The 23,476-nt window shown below is 53.0% G+C and overlaps 1 protein-coding gene and 3 non-coding genes across 4 annotated transcripts; all 4 read right to left on the bottom strand.

Annotated features, from left to right (window-relative positions):
- Positions 1–256: 256 nt before the first annotated feature.
- On the bottom strand, positions 257–7,895 carry NCL (nucleolin). The gene is made up of 15 exons (XM_055817375.1): positions 7,680–7,895; positions 6,982–7,089; positions 6,157–6,442; positions 5,655–5,807; positions 5,149–5,334; positions 4,850–4,933; positions 4,442–4,577; positions 3,924–4,060; positions 3,342–3,468; positions 2,990–3,123; positions 2,507–2,642; positions 2,268–2,419; positions 1,601–1,727; positions 948–1,177; positions 257–740 (listed from the first exon to the last, which is right to left on the bottom strand). The coding sequence occupies exons 1-15, from the start codon at positions 7,695–7,697 to the stop codon at positions 661–663; spliced, it is 2,094 nt and encodes a 697-aa protein (XP_055673350.1). The 5' UTR covers positions 7,698–7,895; the 3' UTR covers positions 257–660.
- Positions 1,304–1,442, bottom strand: LOC114012270 (small nucleolar RNA SNORA75). Its single transcript, XR_003554631.1, has one exon. It is a non-coding gene; the product is annotated as a small nucleolar RNA SNORA75 (small nucleolar RNA).
- Positions 2,040–2,116, bottom strand: LOC114012272 (small nucleolar RNA SNORD20). Its single transcript, XR_003554633.1, has one exon. It is a non-coding gene; the product is annotated as a small nucleolar RNA SNORD20 (small nucleolar RNA).
- Positions 4,667–4,736, bottom strand: LOC114012271 (small nucleolar RNA SNORD82). The gene has a single exon (XR_003554632.1). It is a non-coding gene; the product is annotated as a small nucleolar RNA SNORD82 (small nucleolar RNA).
- Positions 7,896–23,476: the final 15,581 nt, after the last annotated feature.

Genomic DNA, 23,476 nt, shown 5'->3' on the forward strand with positions numbered 1-23,476 from the left:
ACATCACATACATCTTCAGTAAAAAAAAACCAAAAACAAACCACCATGGTTGTGGTCACAGGGCTTACCTTACCAATCATATTCTCCTCCCCTATTCTTGCAAGCACGTTAAACATAGCACACGTATGTTATTTGGCTGACACAGGTTACAGCAAAGCAGGACACTAGCTGCTGCCTGGGACATTAAGGGAGAAAAGGTTCAAGACAGACATTTCTCACAGCCCTGCTTCATTTAGTGGCACAGAAGTAACACGAACCAGTTTAGGTCCTTTTAATCTGTCCAAGACAGGGTGCTGAAGCACAAATGATAAAACATTCTGCATTTTTACAGCAAAAATGCTACAGAAGTTTATAGGAAAAAAAAAATATTTTTGTACATGGGTAAAACATTATAAATTCAAGACAACTCACAGACAAGAGGGAAAATTCCCACATCTATCGCTCATTTTTTTAAAAAGTTCCGTTTGAATGGGCAAGCAGTCAAAATGGCTTGCTCTCTCTTCCTTGAAATGAAAATTGTATCTTCCAAGTGGCTCACAGTACTGCTTCGCATCTTGGAATGTCCTCCGAAGGCTCCGCCAAGATCAAAGGAGAATAAAAACCCCCGGAGTCCTTTCAGATAGTCTCAGAGAGCAGGAGAAGGGAAAGGAAAGGGGAAGTTTATTCAAACTTTATCTTCTTCCCTTGTGGCTTGTGATCTCCACCTCCTCCTCTGCCTCCTCGGAAGCCACCTCCTCTACCTAGAAAGAAAATTATTACAAGAAGCAGAGTTACAGGCACCCCTGCACAGACACCACCGCCCTTCCAAACCCATCCCGGCACACACATGAAAACAAATTCACATCAAGCACTCTGTGGTGGCACCACACCATAAACCCAAGAATGGCTTTGGGTTGTTTTTGAGCACACCCCCTCCCCTTAGAACAGCAGCACTTGCTTCTTCTTACCTCCAAATCCTCTGCCACCACCTCTGCCACCAAATCCACCTCTTCCTCCTCGGCCTCCTCCTCTGCCACCACGACCACCAAATCCACCACCAAAACCACCGCCACGTTGAAATTCACCCTTTGGCTTGGCAAAGTCAAGGATCACTTTATTTCCATCTATCTCTCCATCCTCCATGGCTTCTTTAGCTGCTTTGGCATCTTCTGGGGAGCTGAAGTCCACAAATCCAAACCTAGGAAAAGGGTTCAGAGAGAGACAGTCAAAACTCCACCAGCCGTAGCACCACCTACGGGTGCTTTATCCTGTCAGAAACAAACACCCACGCTTCTGCAGCCACACAGGGACCAGGGCCACGTTAACTTGTCAAACAGCAGTGGCTAATCACAATCGATGGAAGCCCATTGCGAGTTTGCCAGTACTGCACAGTTAATATTCTTCTCGTGCGAATCCATAGGCTGCCACGGATTTGTTGGCAGGAAGGAGCTCATTGAGAAGTGAGCACGCGCTGCCCGCCACGACCAGAGCCGAAGCTGTAAGCCTGTCCCCTGGTTCCATGCGATTTACTAGCTTCAAAGAATCACCCCAAGATGTACAAACCTGCTGAAGTGATGCTCTTTGTAGCAACTAAAATAATGCCAGGTGGCATTAAACATACCCTTTAGATGATCCAGTGTCTCTATCTGTGACTATTCTAGCACTTATAGAGCCTTCAAATGATTCTTTTAGTGTCTCCTCTGTGGTGTCCTCAGAAAGGCCTCTGACAAACAACGTTTTGCTTTGTTCTGAGGTAAGAGAAAAATTCAGAGATCAGTAAGCTTGAGGAAGGCAACCATCAGTTTCTTAACATCACATCCAGCTTGCATTACTGGCCCCTGGAACAGCTCACAGGTCTAAGGGGTTTGTTTTGAAGGAACAGCTCAGGTACTTAAAGAAGTCCTTGAAAACTTTTTCAGGACTGCAGTTAGAACCTGACATCAAAGTATCTCCCACCAACCAGCCTGGTACTGTCAAAATAATTCTCCCCTGCTCCCCCTTTCTTTTTTTAAATAGATGCTTGCATCTTATCAATAGGGATACTAACAGGACAGACACTGCTGGATCAGCACTTGACTATCTAGAGGACTTAGGCAATTTTTTCATCAGCATTTCAGATAATCAGTCATCATATCCAGCCCATTCACTCAAGATGCCAGTCTTTCACTCCACAGGCATGCCTTGTGGTTTGGTTTTTTTTTTTTTTAAAGCAGCCCTATGTTTCCATGAACGGTACACTCCTGCCCACAGGTATCTCAAGATCAAATGATCAAACATGGAACACTTACGATTAAACCCTCCTCTTGCATTCATGTTCCCTTTCTGCCATGCTGGTGAACTAAATTCCAGTCTGATTGCTCTGCCTTCAATCTCTGTGTTGTTATAGGAATTCAATGCCTCTTTAGCATCCTCAGTTGTGGGAAATTCTACAAATGCATACCTATTTGGAGGAGAAGATTTCAGTCAGCCTGAGAGGACAAGAGGCAAGTCATTCACAGTGCCAACTCAGGAGTCAGGCACAACGTACCCTTTAGGCCTGCCCTGGTTGTTCTGTGGCATCTTGATGGAAGAAGCTTTCTTAAACAGTTCCTGGAGAGTCTCTTCTGAAGCAGCGTAGGAGAGGTTGTTGACAATTAGGGTCTTTGACTCCCTCTCTCCACCTCCTATGGAGAAAACTCAGTGCTGTAAGTGCCAGTTTGGAAGAAGAGCTCTCTTCCTCTAGTCACAAGACACTCTTCTAGGGTAAGAGTAGTTGTTGCCCCCCTCCTCACCTCAAGGTGAGGCACAAGGCCAACCGCAACGCTGTTTTGGTCACCTACACTAGCTGCCCCCCCTTGTCTCGAATCATGCAGTAGACATGAAATGCACAGGATGCAGAGTACAAGTCAGGCAAAAGGTCCCTTCCCGATACCATTTTCCTGCAGTACTTCAAGCTAATCTACTTCTGAACCAAGTAGAATTAAATCTTGTGTATGTCATTTGTATGCATGCTATTGGTCTAGAAAAGTACCTTTCTGATGTTCTTGATGACTCTTCTCACCAGTGAAGTCAATGACCATGGCACGACCATCAATCTCGGTGCCCTGCTTCTCCTCCAGAGCTTTGTTTGCCTCAGCTTCTGATTTAAATTCAACATAGGCCATCCTACAGCACAGAGAAGAACATAAGCAAATGCTTCCTTCCAGGAATGACTAAGTTCATGAACAAGGAGGGGGAAGGATGTCGAGAAAAAGGCTTCAAAGTATTTTCAGTACACCTACTGCAGGAGGTTCCTTAAGGAAGCTAAAGAACACACAAGCTTACTGGAATATGCCAAGAGTTTAAGGAACAGCAAACATCCAACAGTCCTCTCAGCTACGTACCCTTTGCTGTTCCCCTCCTTGTTCATTACTATTCTGATTTCTTGTGCGTTTTCAAACACCTCTCTTATTTCATCTTCAGTTAAGCGGTAGGGCAGATTCTTCACAAACAGTGTCCTAGCATCTCTCTCTGCAAAGAGAGAAAAAGTTACTATCACGTTACCAGCGAAAACCCCTGTCTCATCTATGCTGCCAGATCAGCGAGAATCAGTGAGTTGATCCAGCAGAAAATAAAGCAGTTTCAGAAGCTGAAAAAGCAACTATTACAGAAGTTTATTAGGCTACCATTCTACTCCTCTTAAGTGCATCAAGTTCAGAAAACAGGTCCTAAAACTTCAGGAAGAACCAGATCTCCTCCTCAGTGCCCCCAATGCACACTGTTTTTCAGAATCACACTTCCAGACATTTCAGTCTGAACTTGTCCATCGGTATGTAAGCATTTGAGAAACTGTTTATGATACAGAGCTCCAACCAGGATGATCTGCCTTAAAGGCATAGAAGAGCAGCCACCAGTAACACTGCTCCAGCCTGATGATGACAGCTTTTCATTGATGTGCACAGGCAGTTACGAGTTATGGGCCATACCTTTCTTATTTTCTTTTATTGTTTCCTTGCTCTTTGCTTTTTCCAGTTTGACTTCGGAACCCATTAACTTCTTTCCATTCATTTGGAGAGCTTTATCCAGATCTTCAGCAGATGAAAAGTCTACATAGCCGAATCGCCTGAAAGAAGGGTAACCTTACTATTTAAGGTGATCCATCTGTAGTAGCAGGGGACACAAACAAACCCAAAACCAGAGAGGTCCCCGCTGGTCAAGTTAGACTGTTAATAAATGCTAACCAGCCCACATAACCAAAACAACGGCAGAGAACAGCTATGTAACTGAAGTGGCAGCTCTTCCTTTATGGAAATACTGTCTGAAAAAGCTGCAAACCAAGCAAGTATTATACACTTATCAGTACCATGCCTCTCTTCCAGCTTCCATTCATTACCTAGCAACCATCCCAGCATCCTAAGGGAACTAGCATCAGCAGTTACACCCCTCCAAACAAATTCCTGCCAATCAAAAGAAATAGGCAGCTAAGTTCTACTGATGAACTCACTTGGAGGCACCGATTCTGACATCTAAAACTTCAATATTCTTCTTCCCAAAGAAGTCTTTGATGCCAGTCTTCAGTTCTTCATATTCCTTGGTGGGGACCAAATTTCCCACAAAGAGGGAGAAAGCTGAAGTCGGCCCTTTAAATGAAAAGATAATCAGAATCTGGGGTTTTAAGGCAGGTTGTGGTTATTTTTTTTTTTAAGAAGCCGGACTCCGGAAAGCTTTAGCACATCAGTTTCTGCTCTAAAGTGACATCACACTTCAGTATTAAGTCCCTTATAATCATCATTTGTGCTGGAAAAAACCTGTCCCTTCAGTTATGTACCAGCATCCTGTTCCTTCACAGCTATGCACTGTCCCAGTAACAGTCCATGAAACAAGCACTGCTTGATGATCCCACAACACCTACCGTCTGTTTTCTTTTTCTTGGCCTCTGGTGCACTTTTATTGGCCATTTCTTTCTTCCTCTTTCCAGGTGCTTCCTTGACAGGTTCTGTGGTAAAAGAACACACACCATGAAAAATACAGAACAACTTCTCCTATACTGGATCAATACAGGAGCAATAATTTTCACACCAGTCATACACGGGACCTTCTCTCATCACTACAACAACTATTTCTCAGCCCAAAAGACCATGACAGACAAAGATTTTTCTCATGAATCTTTCCTCTTAAGACAGTTATGATCTCAAAAACATTTAAACTCACTTTCATCCTCACTTTCCTCCTCGGCGTCCTCTTCATCCTCGTCCTCATCCTCCTCATCTTCATCCTCATCTTCTTCATCTTCCTCATCTTCAGAGTCTGCCTTGGCTTTCACTGGTGCAGCCTTTGCTGGAGTAAGTTTTTTCACTTGAACGGGGGTTGTGTCCATGGCCTCATCATCTTCAGACTCTGAAACAAATTGAGCACAAGATTTCAGACACGTTCAAGATCAAGCCCCTTTTGAGACCAAGAAAAGAAAATCTTGTGAAATACAATAGTGGTTTTCATGCTTCCTTAAGTTTGTATGTTCTCATGAAACAGGTTTAATATATTTATAGTGTTTATAAAAGCTGGCTCTCCCTCTTTGTTGCATTAAAAAACAGTACCTGTTCCCCAAGAGTTTAACCAGCAACCAAGCTAAATAAACACCCACTCAGCCACATTTAATGGACAACAGCATTCATCTAAAATCAGCTGAGCACTGCAAAGTTTTCCTCAATCTCACTTACCATCATCTTCCTCATCATCGTCATCCTCATCTTCATCCTCGTCCTCTTCTTCAGATTCTTGTTTTACTGGCACAACTGCAGGCTTTTTGGCTGGTACTGCTGCAGGTTTTTTGGCTGCAGGCTTCACAGGCATTGGTGGTTCCTCTTCCTCATCTGCACCAACAATACAGCAAGCATTTACCCACACCACTCAGCCTTCAAACTACTAGTAAAATTACTTTTCTTTCAGGAGATTTTGGCTAAGTTCAGGAAAGGACAGTCAGAAAACTAGAAGATGCTTCACATGCTGCAACATAACACAGCTGCAGCCCAAGTTCTTCTCCAAACGTCACCGATTACCCCCCTTTCCTTCCTCACCACCTTTTAATCAATGAAGCCCCTTCTCACAACTATTAAATCATACTAAACTTTCAATCCCAAAGGTATTCAAATTCAGCAACCTGACTGGACCAGCTTCAGTCCACTTATGCAAGAATGGATACGTATTTCAAAATTAACTTACCAGAATCTTCTTCATCTTCTTCCTCCTCATCATCATCATCTTCCTCATCATCTTCATCTTCCTCCTCACTCTCTTCCTTCTTGGCATTCTTTCCATTTTTCGCTCCTTTGGTTAGGATGGCAGCCTTTTTAGCTGGAGTAGCCACAGCCTTTTTAGCCGGAGTAGCCACAGCCTTCTTGGCAGGTGTAACTGCCTTTTTCGCAGGAGTAGCGACCTTCTTTGCAGGGGTAGCAGCCTTCTTGGCTGGTGTAACTGCTGCTTTTTGTTGTTTCTTCTGAGGGATCACCTGAAATACACCCTAGTGTAAGACATGCTGGCCCTCTAAACGACGAGGCTAATATATGGGAACTGCAACCTAAAGCCTATCCTTCTGACAGACTTTGTTTCCGCTCAATGACCTTAGTTGCCTATTCTGTTAAACTTCATAAGGCTCAAAACCAGCTTTTTCAAGTTTTTCACAACTTATGGAATATTAAAGCATCTCCAAACTCCCTGGTCCCGAAGCAAGACCAGTGATCTCCCTAGGGGCATTTGGTAGCTTGAAATTTTCAGTCTGGCTTATTACTTGTGTGTGGCAAGTCACTTACTGCCGATCGTCGTCACCCCAGGGCAGCTCTAAGAGCCCCGCAGCCCTCCCAAAGCCTGGAAGCCCAGACCTACCTCCCGCGCGAGTTTTCCCCACGTCCCTTTTCTCTTGCGACATCAGGTTTATGCTGCAGCCGCAGGTAACCGACAGGCACCGGCTGGCTGTTAACATCGACCCCCTGTCAAACCCAGTGCACCCCCAGCCCTTGTGACACCTGCGGCACGTGCCCGGCCCCTTACCTCCTCCCCGCTGCTTTCCTCCAGCTCCGAGGACTCCTCTTCCTCGCTCTCCTCCACCTTTTTGGGGGGAGGAGCCATTTTTTTCTGTTTGATCTGATTCTTGGGAGTCTGAAAAAGAGCGCGGGCTGTTAGGCGGCATTCGCCCCCTCGCCACCCCCACCTCCCCCGCCGAGGAGCGAGCGGCACAGCCACGATCCCGCCGCCCCGGCCCGGTACCGCCGCCCCCGGCCCGGGGCAATGGGGCCCTCCCGGGGCGGGCGGGGGGCGCCGCGCGCTCCCACGTGCTCGCTCTCCCCGGCGCACCACGTGGCCGCGCAGTACGGTGTAGCCCCGCCCCCCCCCCCCCACGGGCTGCGCGCGCCGAGGTGCCCCCCTCCCCCTCCTCCGGCCCCGATCGCGGCCCCCTCCCCCCGCCCGCGGCCGGGCCTCCGCGCGCGCCACCGCGGCGGGGAACGGGCCGGGCCGATGCCCAAAGCCGCCCCCCCGAACGCGCGGCCGCGGCCCCGCCCCCCGCCGCCATCTTCACGGTGCGGGAGGGGAGGCCTGCAAACGGCCGCGCGGCCCGTGGAACTGGCGGCGGGCGGGCGGCCCGGCGCCCCCCGCTCCCAACCCATCACCATCCGCCCGCCGCCCGCCACGGCGGCGGCCGCTCCGCTTCCCGCCCGGCGGCTGCGCGCCGCCCCGCCCGGCGCCCTCACCTTGGCGATCTTCACCATGATGGCGGCGGTGCCTGGCGGCGCAGGGGCGGCGGCCGAGCTAGTTCAGGAGGGCGCTGAGCACGGCCGGCGGGGCGGCAGCAAGGAACGGAGCGGGCCCCGGGCGGGCGGCGGGAGCGGCGGCGAGGCGCTGGCGACCCGGACCGGGGACTGAAACGAAAGAGGGAGCGCAGGCCCCTTCCGCTCGCTTGCCTAGCCCTCCGTCACGCCACGCCCCCTCCGCCCCCGCTTCAGCCAATCGCCGCGCGTGGCGCGCCGCCCGGCCAATCGCCGCCTCCGCCCTTCGAGCCTCTCTGCCAATCTCTGGCGGTTTGCGATCAGCCAACGGGAAAGCGCCTTACAGCCGCCGGCGAGAGCGAGGCAGTGAGGTGGGGGGCGAGAGCGCGGAGACGCGCTGCCCGCCCGAGAGTAATCGGCGTTAGCCAATGAGAGGGCGGTAGCTCGGCGCTTGCGCCCTGATTGGGCGGCGGAGCTTAGCTGAGGGTGGGCGTGGCCGGGGCCGCGGGAGAGCACGTGGCGAGCGGCGGGACACGTGGGGGAACTGGGACGGGGTCGGGGGTCCAGTGGGCCGGGGGTCCTGGGCTTGGGGATCCCGGGAGCGCGGCAGGGGGGGGGGCGGGGGGCCCGGCAGCGGGGGGGGCGGGGGGCCCGGCAGCGGAGCAGGGGGGACTGGGGACCGGGGGTCCTGGGGCTGGGATCGGGCCTGCCAGCCCCTTTGCACGCCGTCGGGACAGGCTTCGCAGGCCGGCTCTGCGGCAGTTGGGCTCCGGGGATGCAGCTCAGCCCGAGCACGCTTTCTCCTTTTGGCCTTGGCAAAGGGAGGGGGCTGGGGCCTCCCCAGCGCTGCCTCTGCCCCCCCCCCGCCCCCCGCACTCCCCCCCGGCACCTCCTTCCCAGCCCTGGGGGGCACTAAGCCCCCTCGGCCAGCCTGAAGGAGCACCCCCAGGAGCTGGTCGGTGTGCAGCTGCTGCAGCTGCGGCTGGCACAGGAGCACCCTGCAGCTGCCACCTTCCAGTGGCTCCCGGCAGGGACAAAGGACCCAACGCTGCAGAAAAAATAAACCTGTGCTCGCCTGATGAGTGCTTCCAAGTTCAGTCACTGAAAGAAGACACCAGCTTTCTCCCTGTGGAGTTTACCCCAGTGGCTATAAATTTGGGGTAGGATGACCCCAGGAATGCAGCACCCCTGTTTAACTTGCCAGTCTGCTGGCAGGCCTGAGTGGTGGTCCCCCAAGGACATGAGTGGCCTCTATTGCTGGGGCTTCCCCGCTGCCTTACACCCTCTCCCACTTTCAAAGTGGGCATCCAGCCAGCTCCTGGGGGCTCCTGACTCACGTGTCTGTGGCTACAGCCGTTTGCCCTTCTCAGGCATGCTTGAGAGAAACCCTAACTTGGAGAATGCAAGATGCTAGGGAGCCCTAAAGGAAAAAAGCCCCACCAAACTCTCAATAAATGCAGCTGCCGTTGAGGAGACACCCCTGGGTTGCTCAGTGATACCTGAAAGCAATGGAGACATTGTGGGTGAGGCAACATACCTGGCTCCTGGGCTGTCGTAGTACCTCTTTTTCCTTTGCTGGGTGAGGAGAGGCAGTTTCAGGTGGGCAGTCGTAGCTGAGGGCACTCACTGAGGGGTGATGATGGGATCAGTCAACCTCGCCAGGAGAAAGCCAGCCTGTGGAGAGCCTGCCACCATCAGTCAGTATGGGGAGGGATGGAGCTGGAACAGAGGGGGACACTGCCCACGTTCCATCCCTGGTCACATGCCCAGGCAGGTGGGGATCCTGCCTGGGGAAACCCCTTGTATAGGGCAGCTGGACTCTGCATGTGAAATAGTAACATCAGGCTCATGAACCACTGACTGCATCCTGCAGGAGCTGTTACCGAGTGCCCGGGGGAAGCAGCAGCACAGACTCGGGGTGGCCCATGGGGATGCAGGGTGATGGAGATGGAGGAAGTAGAGACCTGGCAGAAATCTTTATCTGAACCGAGAGCTAATTGTTCCCTCCTTATTCTGCCTGCGTGTGACGATGCAACAAAATCCCATATTATCATTGCTCGTACAGATCTGCTGCTAGTGCTGGGGTTGGCCTTGCTTCGTGCCCAGCAGGGGGCTGGTTTGCCATGGGAAAGGGACAACTGTTGCTTCAGCCAGGGGCAGTTTTGGCAGTCAGGACACTGCATGTGTCTAATAACATAATGTCAGCGGTGGGATCAGCAAAGGGCAGGGCTGGCAACTGGCCAGTCTCGGTTCCTAGTCCTGACAGGGGACATCTTGGTATGGCCTGTACTCCATCTTCTCTCCCAGCAGTGTGCTCAGCTCTGGCAGGATGTTCCTGGTGCTGGCACCTCTGAGGATGCAGCAGGACCCGGTGTTTGGGGGAAGGAGCACAGCACCTGTGTGCAGACAAGTGAGAACCAACACTGCCTGCTGCACTGCATTAATCCATGCACCATTGAGCAGGTCTGGATATGGCCCGACCCTGCCAGCTGCTGTTGTGGCCATAAAGGGCCAGGGATGTTGCAGGGAGGAGGGTAGCCAGGGGACTGTAGATGCCAGCATTTAGGCTGGGCTGTTCCCTTATATCCCACCTGTGGTCAGGACCTCTGGGCAGCCCTAGCAGTGGGCAGGAGGATGCCAGAGTGACAGCGAGGCCAGCCTTTTCCTGGGGATACACCACGTTGTAAGGCTGTCCCAGCAGCACAGCACAGCCCTGATCTTCTGCAGGTACCATCAGAAATTTCAGGGCCAAGGGAGGTCTGCAGAGCAGCATCAATGAGTAATTCGGCCAAAAGAGCAGGTTCAACAGCTCTGTTGGTGGAGTAAATGTATTTTTGGTGCTTTTATGGCTGTCGCTTGTTGCAGCATGTCTGCAGCTTGGGAACATTGATCTAATTCCACAGTTAAAATGAATTTAGATGGTTTAGTAGAGACCCCAGGAGGGATTTGCCAAGGATTCAGAGTTTCTGGCACAGCAGAAACTCGTCCCCTGTGCTTCTCCCCAGCCTGGCAGCGCTGGGGACACCTCGCCCGGCTGCCGCTGCCTCGGGCTGGGAGGGAGCTGGGCTGCCAGGCAGATGCGGCTCCCCAAAAGCCAGGCAGGATGGGTGACCCGCCCCGGGGAGACCCCCCCCAGAGACCCTAGGTGTGGAGAGAGTGTCCCAGGCGTGCCGTGCAGCCTGGGCCCGGTCGCTGCTGCGTGTTTCCACTAGGTGGCGACAAAGGGCCGCGGGGGGTGGGGGTGGCCCTGGCTGCCCCCGGCGCCGGGCGGGACATGCCGGGGACATCCCGGGGACATCCCGCCTGCTGGCTGCGCCATTCCCACGGAGGGGGTCTCAGGGGAGCCCCACCTTCGGTACCTGCCAGACACAAGCTGCAGCCAAGCGCATTTCGCAGAGGAAAAGTTTTACCCGTGGCAACAGGCGCGGCTGCTGCCCAAAACCGCCAGGGACCTCCAGCCACACATCCGCGGGGGCTCAGAGGGACGAAGCAAGCTAGAAATGCCATCAAATGTGTCCCCAAGCTCCCCAGCCTTGCTCCCCTGGCATCATGGCTCACCTGCTACATGGTCCAAGCAGTGGCCTGGCCTGGCAAAGGTAACAGAAAAAAAAAATAAATTACATTTATCCATCTCAGATCTATGTTAAAACCTCTTGAGCATCCCCATGTCCCACCAGCAAAGCCCCTTCCCCTGCCAACAGTGCCCACCTCACCCTGTTATGCTGCTCCCCGGCCATTTGCCTGCTGCCAGCCAGAGCCATCCCTGTGGGTACCGTGGAGCAGCTGATGGATGGTAACGCAGTGGTGTCAGCACACAGTGCTGGTTGTTTCTCTTCCCGGCTGCACAGCTCACTTCAAATAGCAGGTGGAGAAAACTCTCCCCAGGCCCTGATTAATGCAGGGCACCAAATGAGACAGGCCTGTGTGGTACCCTAATTTAAGTCTTTTCTTCGTTACCCACCTGGCCTTGGCCATACAGAGAGGTCAGCCCCCAAGGATGATGGCACAAAGTGGGCACAGGGCTTGCTGTGACACATGGCATTTGATTTGAGCAGCTGCACTCCAGGCCACGTCCTGCACCTTGAAACGGGCAACTCGGGACACAGTGGGCTGCAGGGATGAAAGTCAGCAGTGCCTGGCAGAGTACGGGTTCTCTTCTCTCGGGAACATCCTTTTTGAAGGTGGGATGCTGCAGGGATTGGCATGGGTCCCTGAAGCCAGACACACCCTTTGCCGCTCCCACTGGTGATGGGTGATAACCCAGCACATCCCTCCTGCATGAGGCTGTGCCTTTTCCTGGGGTTCATGACGAGGAAAAGTCTTGGTGTCTCATACAGGGAGTTTCGTATGTGCAGTGTTTAGTCTTCTCATGACCTCCAAGTATTCCTTGCATTGATTGTTCCTGGTATGCTGGAGAGAAAAAAGGGCTTTTCTATTTCCAGGAGAAGCCAATTCCCCTGAGATGTCCCTTCTGGCAACCAGTTCCTCTCCCTAACACGCCTTGCCTGGAGCCGGCAGCAGGACCTTGCCGCCTGCCTGTGAGCCCCCAGCAAGCCCAGCAGCTGCACAGAGCCCCCGGGACAGGCGAGACTCCCCTCTGGCTCTGCTCAGTTGGAAGAACAAGTGCAGCCCTGGAAAAAATGGTGTGAGGGAAAAAAGTGGGACTGAAACAAAGAGGACTTGTATTAGGTGTGAGATAAAGAAGAGAAACCAGGCTAGGGAAATGTGGAGCAATTTGGGTGGTGAGGGGGGAGCAAACCCAAACCAGGGGATTGGTTTTTTCTTTCCTTTTTCGTTCTCAATCGAAAAAAAAAAAATCTTTGTTGAGTCCAAACTGGGAAACCAGGAATCCCCCTCCGGTTCCTCTGTTCTTGTGTATCCACGTGAGGGGGGTGAGCTCAGCCCTGCCTTGGGAGCTACAGGCACCCACCCCTCGGTGAAGGCAGTGAGCAGCGTGGCACAGTGAACCTGGGGCTTCCCCATGTCCTTACCTTTAAAAGCAGAACAGAGCCAAATGCCACCAGAGAGAGCAGAGCCACAGTGCACCAGGGACCCCGTGCAGCCCACAGGCACACACAGACAGATGTGTGCCCAGTATAACGTGTCCCAGCCTCTGCCAGGGGAGCTGGCAGGTCTCAGCCAGCAGAGCCAAGTCAAAACCGTGCTTGGCACAGGCATCGGTGCCGGTGGAAGGCACACTGGGTGGCTTTAGCTTAGTGGGAAATGGGCTGTCATTTCCCCAGGGGGCTGCTGTGCTGTGTTGTCCCAGCTGAACCTGCCCCCTGAGCCCCATCCACAAGGTTTGCAAAGCTTCTGCCCCAACTTACCCACGTGAGGGAACAGCCACCCCAAGGGTTTTCGTGCTTGCATCTGCAGGTCCAGCCACAAGCCGAGCTTTTTGGAGAGGGTCACTTTACACTTGACTGTACCTGCAGAGCTCAAGTGACCCAGGCTAGTGTTGAGCTGTACAGACCACCCAAGTGCCTGGGGAAGGTCAGAGCTCGGGAGTCACCAGCACGGTGCCAGGGATACTAAGCCCACCCAGCTTTCACCCTCTGTCTGCCCCAGCCTCCCCTCCGCAGCAAGCTCCATCGAAAGGAGGTTAAAAGCGGGGGCTGAAAGTACGTCCCCAGCCCGGACCCCTCTCGGGCTGTTTGTGCCTTGTCCCCGCAGCACACTGGGCTCTTTCACTTACCAGCTCTCACTGCAGAAATCCCCACTGGCAGAGCGCAAGTTAGTCACTGCTTTCAAACTTTCTGTGACTGCCGTTAAAAATAAGACTTGGAGGAATAATTTTCCCACCGTCAGCACTGTCGAAGGCAAAACCTGGTCCTGAATGACCAATGGTGTCTCATTAAGCTGGGCAAGTGTGTGATCGTGACGCCTGCGTCCTGGGAGGGAGATGAGAACATGGTTTCTTGGGAAAAGTCTTCTCCTTCCCATCCCTTACAAGCCATCAGCACATCCCCGTGCACATGAAACATCAGAGAAGCTTAAAGCAGACAATTACCCTGCATCTCTCCTGCTCAGTTTTAATTGTAGAGCAAAGAAAGAAGCCCATCGATTCATCCCGCTGGGTAATTAAATGCTTAATGCCATTGACTGTAACGACATTATGGCTCAGCAGCCCAACACTAATGCAATAATAATCGCTTATATCATGGCAAGGAAGGGGCACGAGCTGCTCCCAAGGAAAGTGATAGTTATGTGGGATGGGAGCCTGCACTGGAAATCCTTAGGGCCTGAATTAGTGCCCTGCAGTTCACAATTAGTGATGCCCTGCAGAAGTGAGAGCTTCTGCCGAGGAGCAGGGGAACAGGGAAGGGCTAGAAGGACAGGCAGCCCCTATCCCAGGGAAGCCCCCCGGCCATGCAGTGGATGGGCAGTGGGGGTGGGGGTCTGGGTCTGGGCTCTGAGCATCAGTGCTGTCCCCAGCACAGATCTGAGATGTAAGCCGTGGGATCACGAAGATAAATCTGAGCAGAGCAACCCTTTCATAACAAGCCATGGTGCAGGCATGAGCAGGGTCTGCCCACCTCCTCCCAGGGACTATATTTCCAATAATGAGCTGGCTGCTTTAGCGTATTTATTATGCAGATGTTGTGGAGCACAGGGCAGAGGCTGCACATTGCCTGAGGTTAACAGCATCAAAACGTGGCTGAGTGAGCACAGCCAGAGAGGGTGATTTGCTCACTGGGGAAGGCGGCATTGACCCTCAAAGCGTGGCGTGCCAGCGGGTACCACGCACTCCCTGAGGAGTCTCACCTGCTGAAGGATGTACCTTGCTATGGTGGCTGCACAGCGTCCCGCCTGCAGGGACTTCAGAGCCTGGCATGTGGCAGGAGTCCCATGGTCAGGCAGGCTGGAGAAGGCCGGTTCACAGGAGGTGGAGGGAGGGAGGAAGGACCTGCAACAGCACGCAGAGAGGGGACCCTTCACAAGACCATCCTCTGCTGAGTTTTTTCCCACCTCCCCATGAGCAAGGCATTGCCCCTCCAGCCATGGCACACTGGGTTAACCCAGCAGCTCACCTGTAGCCACTTCGAGGGACAGAGCAGACACAGCCTAAAAAGCCACCAGAGGCATAATTTCCATCTCAGGTCTCAAATCCACATTGGCAAGCCCCTGCCTAAGGATAAGGAGAAACTCTGCAGCCCTTTCTGGCCTCCAGCATGAAAACCAAAAGTACTTGCAATTTTCTCTGAGCAAACAAATGCAGATCATGCTGTCAAACCCTCATTTGATTTGTTTCTCTGGTGGCTCTGCACCATTTGCCTTCATTACTTTCTCTGCCCCATGCCATAGTCCAGTAAGGTAGCATTTGACCAATAAAAGGTCCATTCATATAATTTACAAGTAGTTGGCACTTTCTGCCTCGCCTGCAAGAATGGGCTCCCTGGGTAGCCTGTTGCTTGGGAAAAAAGGGGCTTTTACAGTAATTCTGAGTAGGATAAGTAACCTCCAAGCACTGTTTATAGCATGATTTAGCCTCGTGAAGTTGCAACTCTCCCAAAGATTTGATTCATGGCTTGAAATTGAACCCTTTAAGTATATTTCTTTACACAGTCTTTAAAACAAAAAAAAAGGCTGGAAAGAAGGAAAGGTCCTTTCCTACAGCCCCCAGGGACAAGGAAGAAGGTGCCTCCAGCTCTTTGGAAGCAGTCATAGGGGGACAGTGAGTCAGGGGAGGAGGAATGCCTGGTGCTCCCAGTCTCCCGCCTCACCAGGTGAGGCAGCCCTGACTGGGCAAGCTGCTGCATTTCCTCTAGAAAAGCCTTTCTGAGACCAAGTTTAGCCTAAATACATACCTATGTTGGTACGTATGTATGTGTAACAGCCTCGCTAAGGGTATGTTGAGGTGTTAGGAGTGAAACACATTTCCTGAGGATGCTGTGAGGGTAAGGGAAGCACATTGCTGTTGCTGGGTCTTGGTGCCCCTTTGCTCTGAGTCTTCAGGACATGCCCATGCAGTGATGGGCAGAGACTGTGGTCTGTGCCACGGAGCAGTGCTCGCTCTGCACCCATCTTTTGGGAGCAGAATGAATCATCACCGCTATGGGTGCCAAACCCAGCACCCTCCAGGCTGTGAGCCTCGTAGTCTTGTGCCTAAACTTGCTGAAATTGGTTGAGGCTCTTGTAAGGCAAGTGGTGTTGACCTGCGCTTTTTGGTTGAGGAGCACCTGAACCGGTCCTGCTGCTTCACTGGGGCTCACCCTGTGCCCGTATCCTCACCCTGGCTCAGGGCATCCCTCCCAGGGAAACTGAGCTCCTCCGCACAAGGTGTCTCCCACCACAGCACCAGCATTGCCCAGACCTTGAAGGTGATAAAACACCCCAGGCGGATGAGCCACAGCCTGGGAGGGAGCAAATCTGTCTATGTAAGGAGATCGCACTGGGAGAAAGGTCCAGAAGAGAAAGGGGAAATTTCAAGGAAAGCCCAAATGTCTCTAGCCACAGTCATGCCAGGTTTCTTTATTTAAATGGGGTTTCCTTAGCCTTCTGTTTTCAAGCGGCTCCGTCACATTGCAGGTGAAGGCTGCCAGTGTACAGAGAGGAGACAGGCAGTTTCTGTACGAGCCTGGCCCGAGTGCTCCCGCACACCAGGACAGCGGCAGCACAGGGGTTAACACTGAGCCTGGTCTCACCATCCACCTTCTGCCAAAGCCTTGACCAAAAACCTTGTTGGGGCTAATGAAGTGATCCTGCAGCTCAGCCAAGAGCTGCTTCCACCCCTGGCAAAGGCAGGGGAGACAAGCGCATCCCAAGTCCCTGACCCCAACACCAGCTTTGCTGGAAAACCAGCTAAAGGCAAACCATAATGGATCTAGAAGAGCACCGAGGTGTACTTGCACTGCCATTAGTGCAGGATTTGTGCAGTGCTGCATAGCCTAAACCTTCAACTTCTAGGTATTAAAAGGTGCACTTAGCACTGAAAGGACTGGAGGGTGCAAAAATACACCAAGCATGGAGAGTCCTGCTTTGCTCACTCATATTCAGTCCTCTTTCTTTCCCCCAGTGCCTTGGACCCAAGTGGGTATTTGCACAAAATCAGGATTGTTCTGCTAGCTCTGCTTCTGCCCTTGCTCTCACCTGCAGAAAGGAGATCATCCTTCTGTCACCACTGAGGCTGGACTGGAGGCAGTGAACTGAGGGGGGACAGCGTTCAGAGGGGACGTCAGCATCAATGTGGTGGCTCATGGGAAAATGCCTGGATGTTTTCTGCAAAAAAAACATTAAATCTATCTCTTGGGGGATGAGCCTGTTTTTGTGGGGCTGGCACCACGCACAAAGCAGCCTCTTGGATGAGGGGAAAATCAGACCAGAAGGTCCTGAAGATGCTGACAAGTGCCCATCGGCCACATCACACCTGCAAGCATCCCAGCTGCCAAAAACAGTTACCCTGTGAATTCTCCCTCCCTGGTGCCGTGGCACAGGAGAGGACCCATCCTCACCGGCAAGGAGGGGATGTGGCTGAAGCAAGTCTCTTGGCAGGGCAGGGCTGTGGTGGGACCATATTGCCCTGCCGCTCACGCTTGGGGATGCTCTGGCTCCCTCTGGGTGCCGAATGGAAAGGATACCAGGTTGCTTGGCCCGGTCTTTTCTATTGTTTTAAATTGTTCTCCCAATTTTTGGCTCAAGCACAGTCAGGCTTTGTGACCAAAATTATCACTGGCATGGAAAAGCCAGATGAAGGGGGCTGGAGACCCCCAAACCTGTTTCAAGTAGGTTTTGGGAGAAAGTCATCAACGATGCACAGGTTTTCTCACTGCTGACCCCAGCCCCCCCCCATGCGCAGAATGAAATTGCACAAGTGTCAGCCAAAGGCTCTGCTCAGCTCTGGAGCTGTTGTGCCAGGGGGATGGTAAACTTTAGGGGTGAGGAAGCAGGTCAAGAGTTGGGAGGAACAGCGAGCAGGTGCAGGGACCTCTCAAAGGCTGGTGTTCCCAGCAAGGAGGGAGGTGCTCTCAAATATGACTCGTCAGACCACCTCAGCTCCAGGGATGGGTGGTCTCCTACTGCAGCCCCTGGCTTTTGGAATAGGGTTAAACTCCATTACATCTCCCAGTTATATCTGCACAGGGACAATCAGCAGAGAGGCAAATTCTCTTTCCAGGAGGAAAAACCTTTAAATTCTTCAGTTGCCACACTCACTGGATGCAAACATGTTCTTTTCAGTCCCATTTTCACCATTTACTGTGTTTTCTTTCCTTTAGCTTTTTGTTGCTGTATATTTAATTCAGCCATCCACCACAGTCAATAGAAATCACTTCCACCTGTCTCCCTTCTTCCATGGCAGGGGATCAAGAAGTCCTTACCCAGCCCTCCTCTTGCAGGGCTCCCAGCTCACACAGATGATGCTCTCACATGGCACTCGCTGCTGTTGTGTTTCAGGCTCCTGCCAGATGGACTCACCGCCTGCGAGCTGGGGATTGCCACAGAAAAATAGACATGAAACCCAGCTCAAACCATTTGCTTTTCCATCTGTGCACGGCGGTTTTTTAAATCAGCCCCAGCAGAGAGGCTTGGAGCTGGAGCCAGGATGAGTTCGGACAACTGAAGAGCAGGAGAGAGATGCAGATCTTCCTTTAACCAGAGCAGAAATCACTCGAAAACACCAGGAGGAGCAAAAAGCTCTTAAACAGAGAGGCACAGACCAGGATGTGAATAAAAGGCAGTACCTGGAAAAAGGGAGCTTGAGCCTGGGGTCGCCAACAGGCTCCTGGGATAGCTAGGAGCTCTAGGTGGGGGAAGAGATGAGCAGGGCAGGCAACAGCAATACCTTCCCCTGTTCCTCATTAATACAGCAGTAAGGCTTGATGGGTCTCCTCAATTATAATGGCTTTCTTGTCATTAACTTGATTTCTTTCTGGTGACAGCAGCCGCAAATTGGCCCCAGCTGTTCTGAGCATGAGACGAGAAATTAAAAGGAATTAATCCAAGCAAGTGCTGGAGGGGTTGGTGTGAAGGGGAGAGGATGCTCTGGGCCAGTGATAACCTGAGGGCTGCAGTAATGGGAGTAGTGGGAGATGTCAGGAAGGGAGGAAGTGGCATCAGGGCTTATGTTTCTCCCTACAAGCAGGATGCTGAAAAGCAGGTGCCTGCCACAGCAGGGTCTGACCAGGGAGGGGTTACCCATATGTGTGCTGAGGCCACTGCCATGGGAGTTGTGGGTTGTGGGATCTGGCCCAGTCAAGACAGACAGACAGACAGACAACCTATAGGGATGCTTTTGGGGGTGAAAGTTACCTGAAAGCAACTTGGACCAACAAGCCAAAAGCCTGCCCTGAGGAAAGCAGGACCTTGTCCACCACTTGCCATAAGCCTGCAGCCCCCTGGGAAGGTCCCCTGGCTGCGGGATGAAGGAGGGCAGTGCTGCTGAGCTTCTTGATGAGCCTGCACAGGCAAGTGTGAGGCAGCAAAGGGGTTTTATCAGCTGTCCCTGCAGAGGTCAGGCACAGGAGCTGAGGAAATCCAGATCTATTTATTTATGTGTCTTTATTTTCTGCTGCCTGTTGGCAGCTCCTGTGCCTGCAGGTGCCTGCTGGCCGAGGCATGGAGAGGGGCTTGCGTGGGGAAGCCGCTCTGTCCTGTCCCTGCCAAATACCCACTGGGGACCTGTGTCCTCCCCTCCTGGCAGCCCCAGGCTGATTTCTGTGTGAAATACAGCTTTTGGTCAGATGCAAACTCTGGGTGTGGGAAGGGATGTCTCACACTTGGTCTCAGCATCATTAATGTGAGATGGTCGTTAATGTGAGACAGTCACTCTACCTGCTGAGGAAAGATAACAAGAAAGATGTGTTTGTCTTCCAGATGCCTCTCAGACAGTTTTCTCCAATGTGCCACATTAAATAGTCCCAAACCAAGAAGACAAACTCACCCTGGCTGCTGTGATAAGCACAAAGAATGATAAAACCCTATAATTAAAGTCTGCTGCTATAGTAATGTGGCAGCTGGGGTCTAGCCCTGAGTACGGGTCTGCATCGGGTTTTTACTTGTTTTCATTGCAAACTCATTTCAGAGTGGGTCAGCCCGGGTACTGCCAGGTGCTCTGCGTGCCAGGAGGGAGGGGAGGTGTCTGGGCATGGTGGGGGAGCAAGGGCTGTTGTTCCTTTCCTGACTTTGTAATGCAGACCACATCCTTAGCAAAAGCAAATACCTTCAAAACCACATTTGAAGAAGAGCTGACCTTATAGAAAAAGCACTGACCTGTGAGGAGGCATTTCCCCTCAAGGGATTCCACCACTGCCCCTGGGAACTTGTGCTCATATTTCACTGGTCCTAAATATATAAAAGCCAGATAAGTTAGGTTTTCCCAGCCTGAGCATCCCAGCCTTCCTCTTCATGCTGGAATTTGTTCCACCCCAATGAGGACCGGAGAGGTGGTGCCCCCTCATCCTCCACATCCCACACAGGGGACCAGGGCAGATCCCTGGGATGTGTGCGCTGAGGACCTGAAACACAGCTTGTGTGGGCTGTGGGGAAGCCCTTTGCAGACTGTTGTCCTCCAGCTCAGTCTCCAAGTCCTGCACTGGCTCTCCCCAAGCCCTGTGGACCTGCTCAGGGTCAGTGGGTGGGCCTTGGGCTGCCTGATACCCCCATCCCCAACCAGTTGTTAGCAATCCCTCCTTGCCCCAGAGGTCTGCCATCCAGCCAGCTTTAATCCACTTACTGCCACGCTAATTACGCATCACTTTCATTTCTTAACCGAAGTGTCCCCATGAGCCAGTTTAAGCATCACACAGGCTCTGCTGACAACAATTCTGTCATCTTTAGCAACAACACATCGTGATGGGAGAAGGTGGGAGACAGACTGTCTCTTCTAACCTGTTGCGGTGTGGTTTGGATCCTGCCCCAGGTGAAGCTTGTGAAGGTGTCCAGTGGCTTCAACGGGCCACTTTGCCCCTGAAAATGTCCCTGCACATTGCTGCTAGGCTGTGGGCAAGGGCACTGTGTGTTGCACCTCTGTCCTTCCCATCATCCTGCTGTGAGGACATGAGGACGGTGGTATTTCAGGCAGGGAGGTCCTTAGATAACACACAGACCTTCACTTCTTGGAGATGCCCTTTGCCCTTCTAGCCCCAGTGTGTCCAGTCCCTGCATGCCCTAAGGCAGGCAGAGGTGGGATGCGGGGAGCCCATCCCTTCCCTGCATCTGGCCCAGCCCCTCCAGGGCTGTTGGGCTGCTGTGACATGGAGAAGAAGGTCCCCAGTGCAGGTGACAGTCACATTGCACCTTGGCTGAGTCAGCCTGAGCATCCAGAGCCGTGGCTGTGCTCCTCCACCCAGGCCCTTGCGGTGGGCTCTGCTCCCCCCCGCCACCTCTTCCCAGCCTCCCTGCAATGCGCAGCTCCTGGGAAGCTGGTTCCTGGGTGGGTCCTGGCTCTTTGGGAAGCCACCAAGGAGCTGGGGAGGAAGGTGGGCTGCCTTCGGTGTGGGGCTAATAGCTGTGCCTACAGGTGTCCCCAAGGAGCAGAATCAAATCCTACATATATTTCTCTCACCCTATTTGTCCTCCCGCCTACCTCTATGCTGCCCATCACCAGCCTGTAGACACTAGGTGTTAGCTTTCCACTGCCACCACTGGCCTGGAGTAAGAGGGATAATTGAAATATTGTTCAAAAAAAATATTTTTTTTTAACACCTAAATCTGTACCACGCTCAAACCCAGCACATACAGTGGTTTCCTGACATTTACGTTTTTCTGCTTTCCCGCTCTCTTTACAAAGCCTGGATTCTTGGTGGGAAAGGCTGCCGTGCCACATCCATGGCCAGGCAGCCTGAATCTGCCCCACCGCCTGACCCCAGCCAGGGACCGCTCGCCCCCAGGCACGCAATGGCTTTGCCAAATTCATGCTGTATGAGTTTTCCCCATACCACTGCTGTGCAAAGGAAGAAAAACCCAACTCTTCCCTTGCTTACTGAAGAGGGGCGGCAAGAAATCCACTGGTGCTCTCCGGAGCCATCCATCAGGCCTCCAAATATATGAGGCAATTGCTGTAAAACTTGAATTTGGCTCTGTAAAACAAAAACAAAAACAAAAAAAAACAAAAACCCAACCAAACCAAAACACCCCATGCCTGCTGCAAACAACCACAGTACAAAAAAAAAAGCCTTACAAGGCTGGGGCAGCCTCATAGATAGATTGCTTTTTAATCCTCAAAGCTATGGTGATAAATCTTTTTATTGGAAGCTCCGGAGATACTGTGTCACTCAGGGCATGCAGCAGTGCGGGGGAGGGGGAAAGAGCTCCACAAGCTGCTGGGAGAGAGGGAGTCTCTTGGGAGCAGGGCCAGACGTGATGGAGGGATGGGTGCTTGCTGTAGGGGTGCTGAGTGGGCACGGGTTGGGGGGGACAGGAGGGTTCCCTCGGGGCTGGGAGTGGGTGGTTAAGCAGGAACCGGCTGTTGGACAGACATGCTGTAAATCTGGTAGGACAGATGGACAACTTTTGGGGAACAGCCCAAACAACAAAGGAAACAAAGTGTCTGGAGAGGAGATGGTGGCATGGAGCCCGACCTGGCCACGTGCTCCGTGTTGCAGGGACAGAGTTGCTTCCCCCAGCTCTGAGAGATGACCCGGAGCAACAGCTTCCACACGCTCCCCCCAGCTCCCGGCCCCCCAACACCACTCTGCTCTGTGCCCTCTGGGCTCCCTTGGGGTCTGGAAGGATCATTTAGCTGCTGAGAACTCCCGGGCAGCATTTTGGGACCCCCCTTCCCCTACACCCATCCTGTGGCAGTTGATCCCCCCGGCCAGTTACACATGTATGAGGAGTGGGAGCAATTCACCCCATCCCTGGCTTCTGCTGCCCCTCCCCCCCCCCCCCCCCCCGCCCCCCCGGCAAGGCTCTGGCTTCTGTACCACCTCCCCAGCAGAAATAATCCCTCCAGTTTATACCGGGAAGGTGGCAGGGAACCAGGCTGACCCCAAGGGCGCAGGTGAGCAGGGAGCATCCTCCTTGGAGCAAACAGGCACCGTAATTCCCTTCCTGGGGGCTGCAACAAGGCCAAGCCAGGCAGGAGCCAGCAGCCGCTGCCCTCCTGCTGATGGAGATGTGTAAAACCCTCCCTGTGAAACCACTCTCAGAGACGCGTTCCTTTTCTATTAGGTTTCAGGCCCTGACTGCAGCTTTTACTAAAATTAATTATGGGATTAAAGGACTAGCCTGGGAGCCTTCAGTTGCAACATCTCTCATGAGCCCAGCTGGCACACGGTACCTGGGGACTTGGGGTTTTCTCCACACGCTGTCACAAAACCGTGGTCAGGGGAGCAAAGTTTGCCCATGCATCTCCACCCAGGAGGTGCCACCAGCCACACTGCAGCTGCAGCTTTGGCAAGCCTTTGGGATGCTTTCCAGGGCGATCCCTGGCCGAGCTGGGGGGGTCAGGGGGCAGGCAGTGGGGCAGCCCGCAGCATGGCCACCTGACACACCAGGGCCTCAGCAGCACATTCCCCTCCTGCATCTCAGAGAGGGGAATTTGGAGTAGCCAAGGGGGACAGGCAGTCCCAGATGAGGAGACAGCAGGGCAGCTGGGGACACAAGGCTGGATGAAGGCAAAGCCAGTGCCTCACCTTTCCGGCTGCTCTGAACTCCACTCCAGCTGTGCTGAGTCCCAGGACACCCCCAAAAAACCCCGGGGGGAGACACACTGTCCTCTGGCACTGACCAAGCAGCTTGAGCTGCAGTGGCCACAGCCGTATCCTTGAGCTGCCTGGTTGCTCACAAGCACGGGGATGCGCCCTCCCAGCTCACAGCAGAGGGACCCTGAATCTCCACACGGG

Source organism: Falco peregrinus, chromosome 12 (assembly GCF_023634155.1).
Source record: "Falco peregrinus isolate bFalPer1 chromosome 12, bFalPer1.pri, whole genome shotgun sequence".
Lineage (NCBI taxonomy): Eukaryota > Metazoa > Chordata > Aves > Falconiformes > Falconidae > Falco > Falco peregrinus.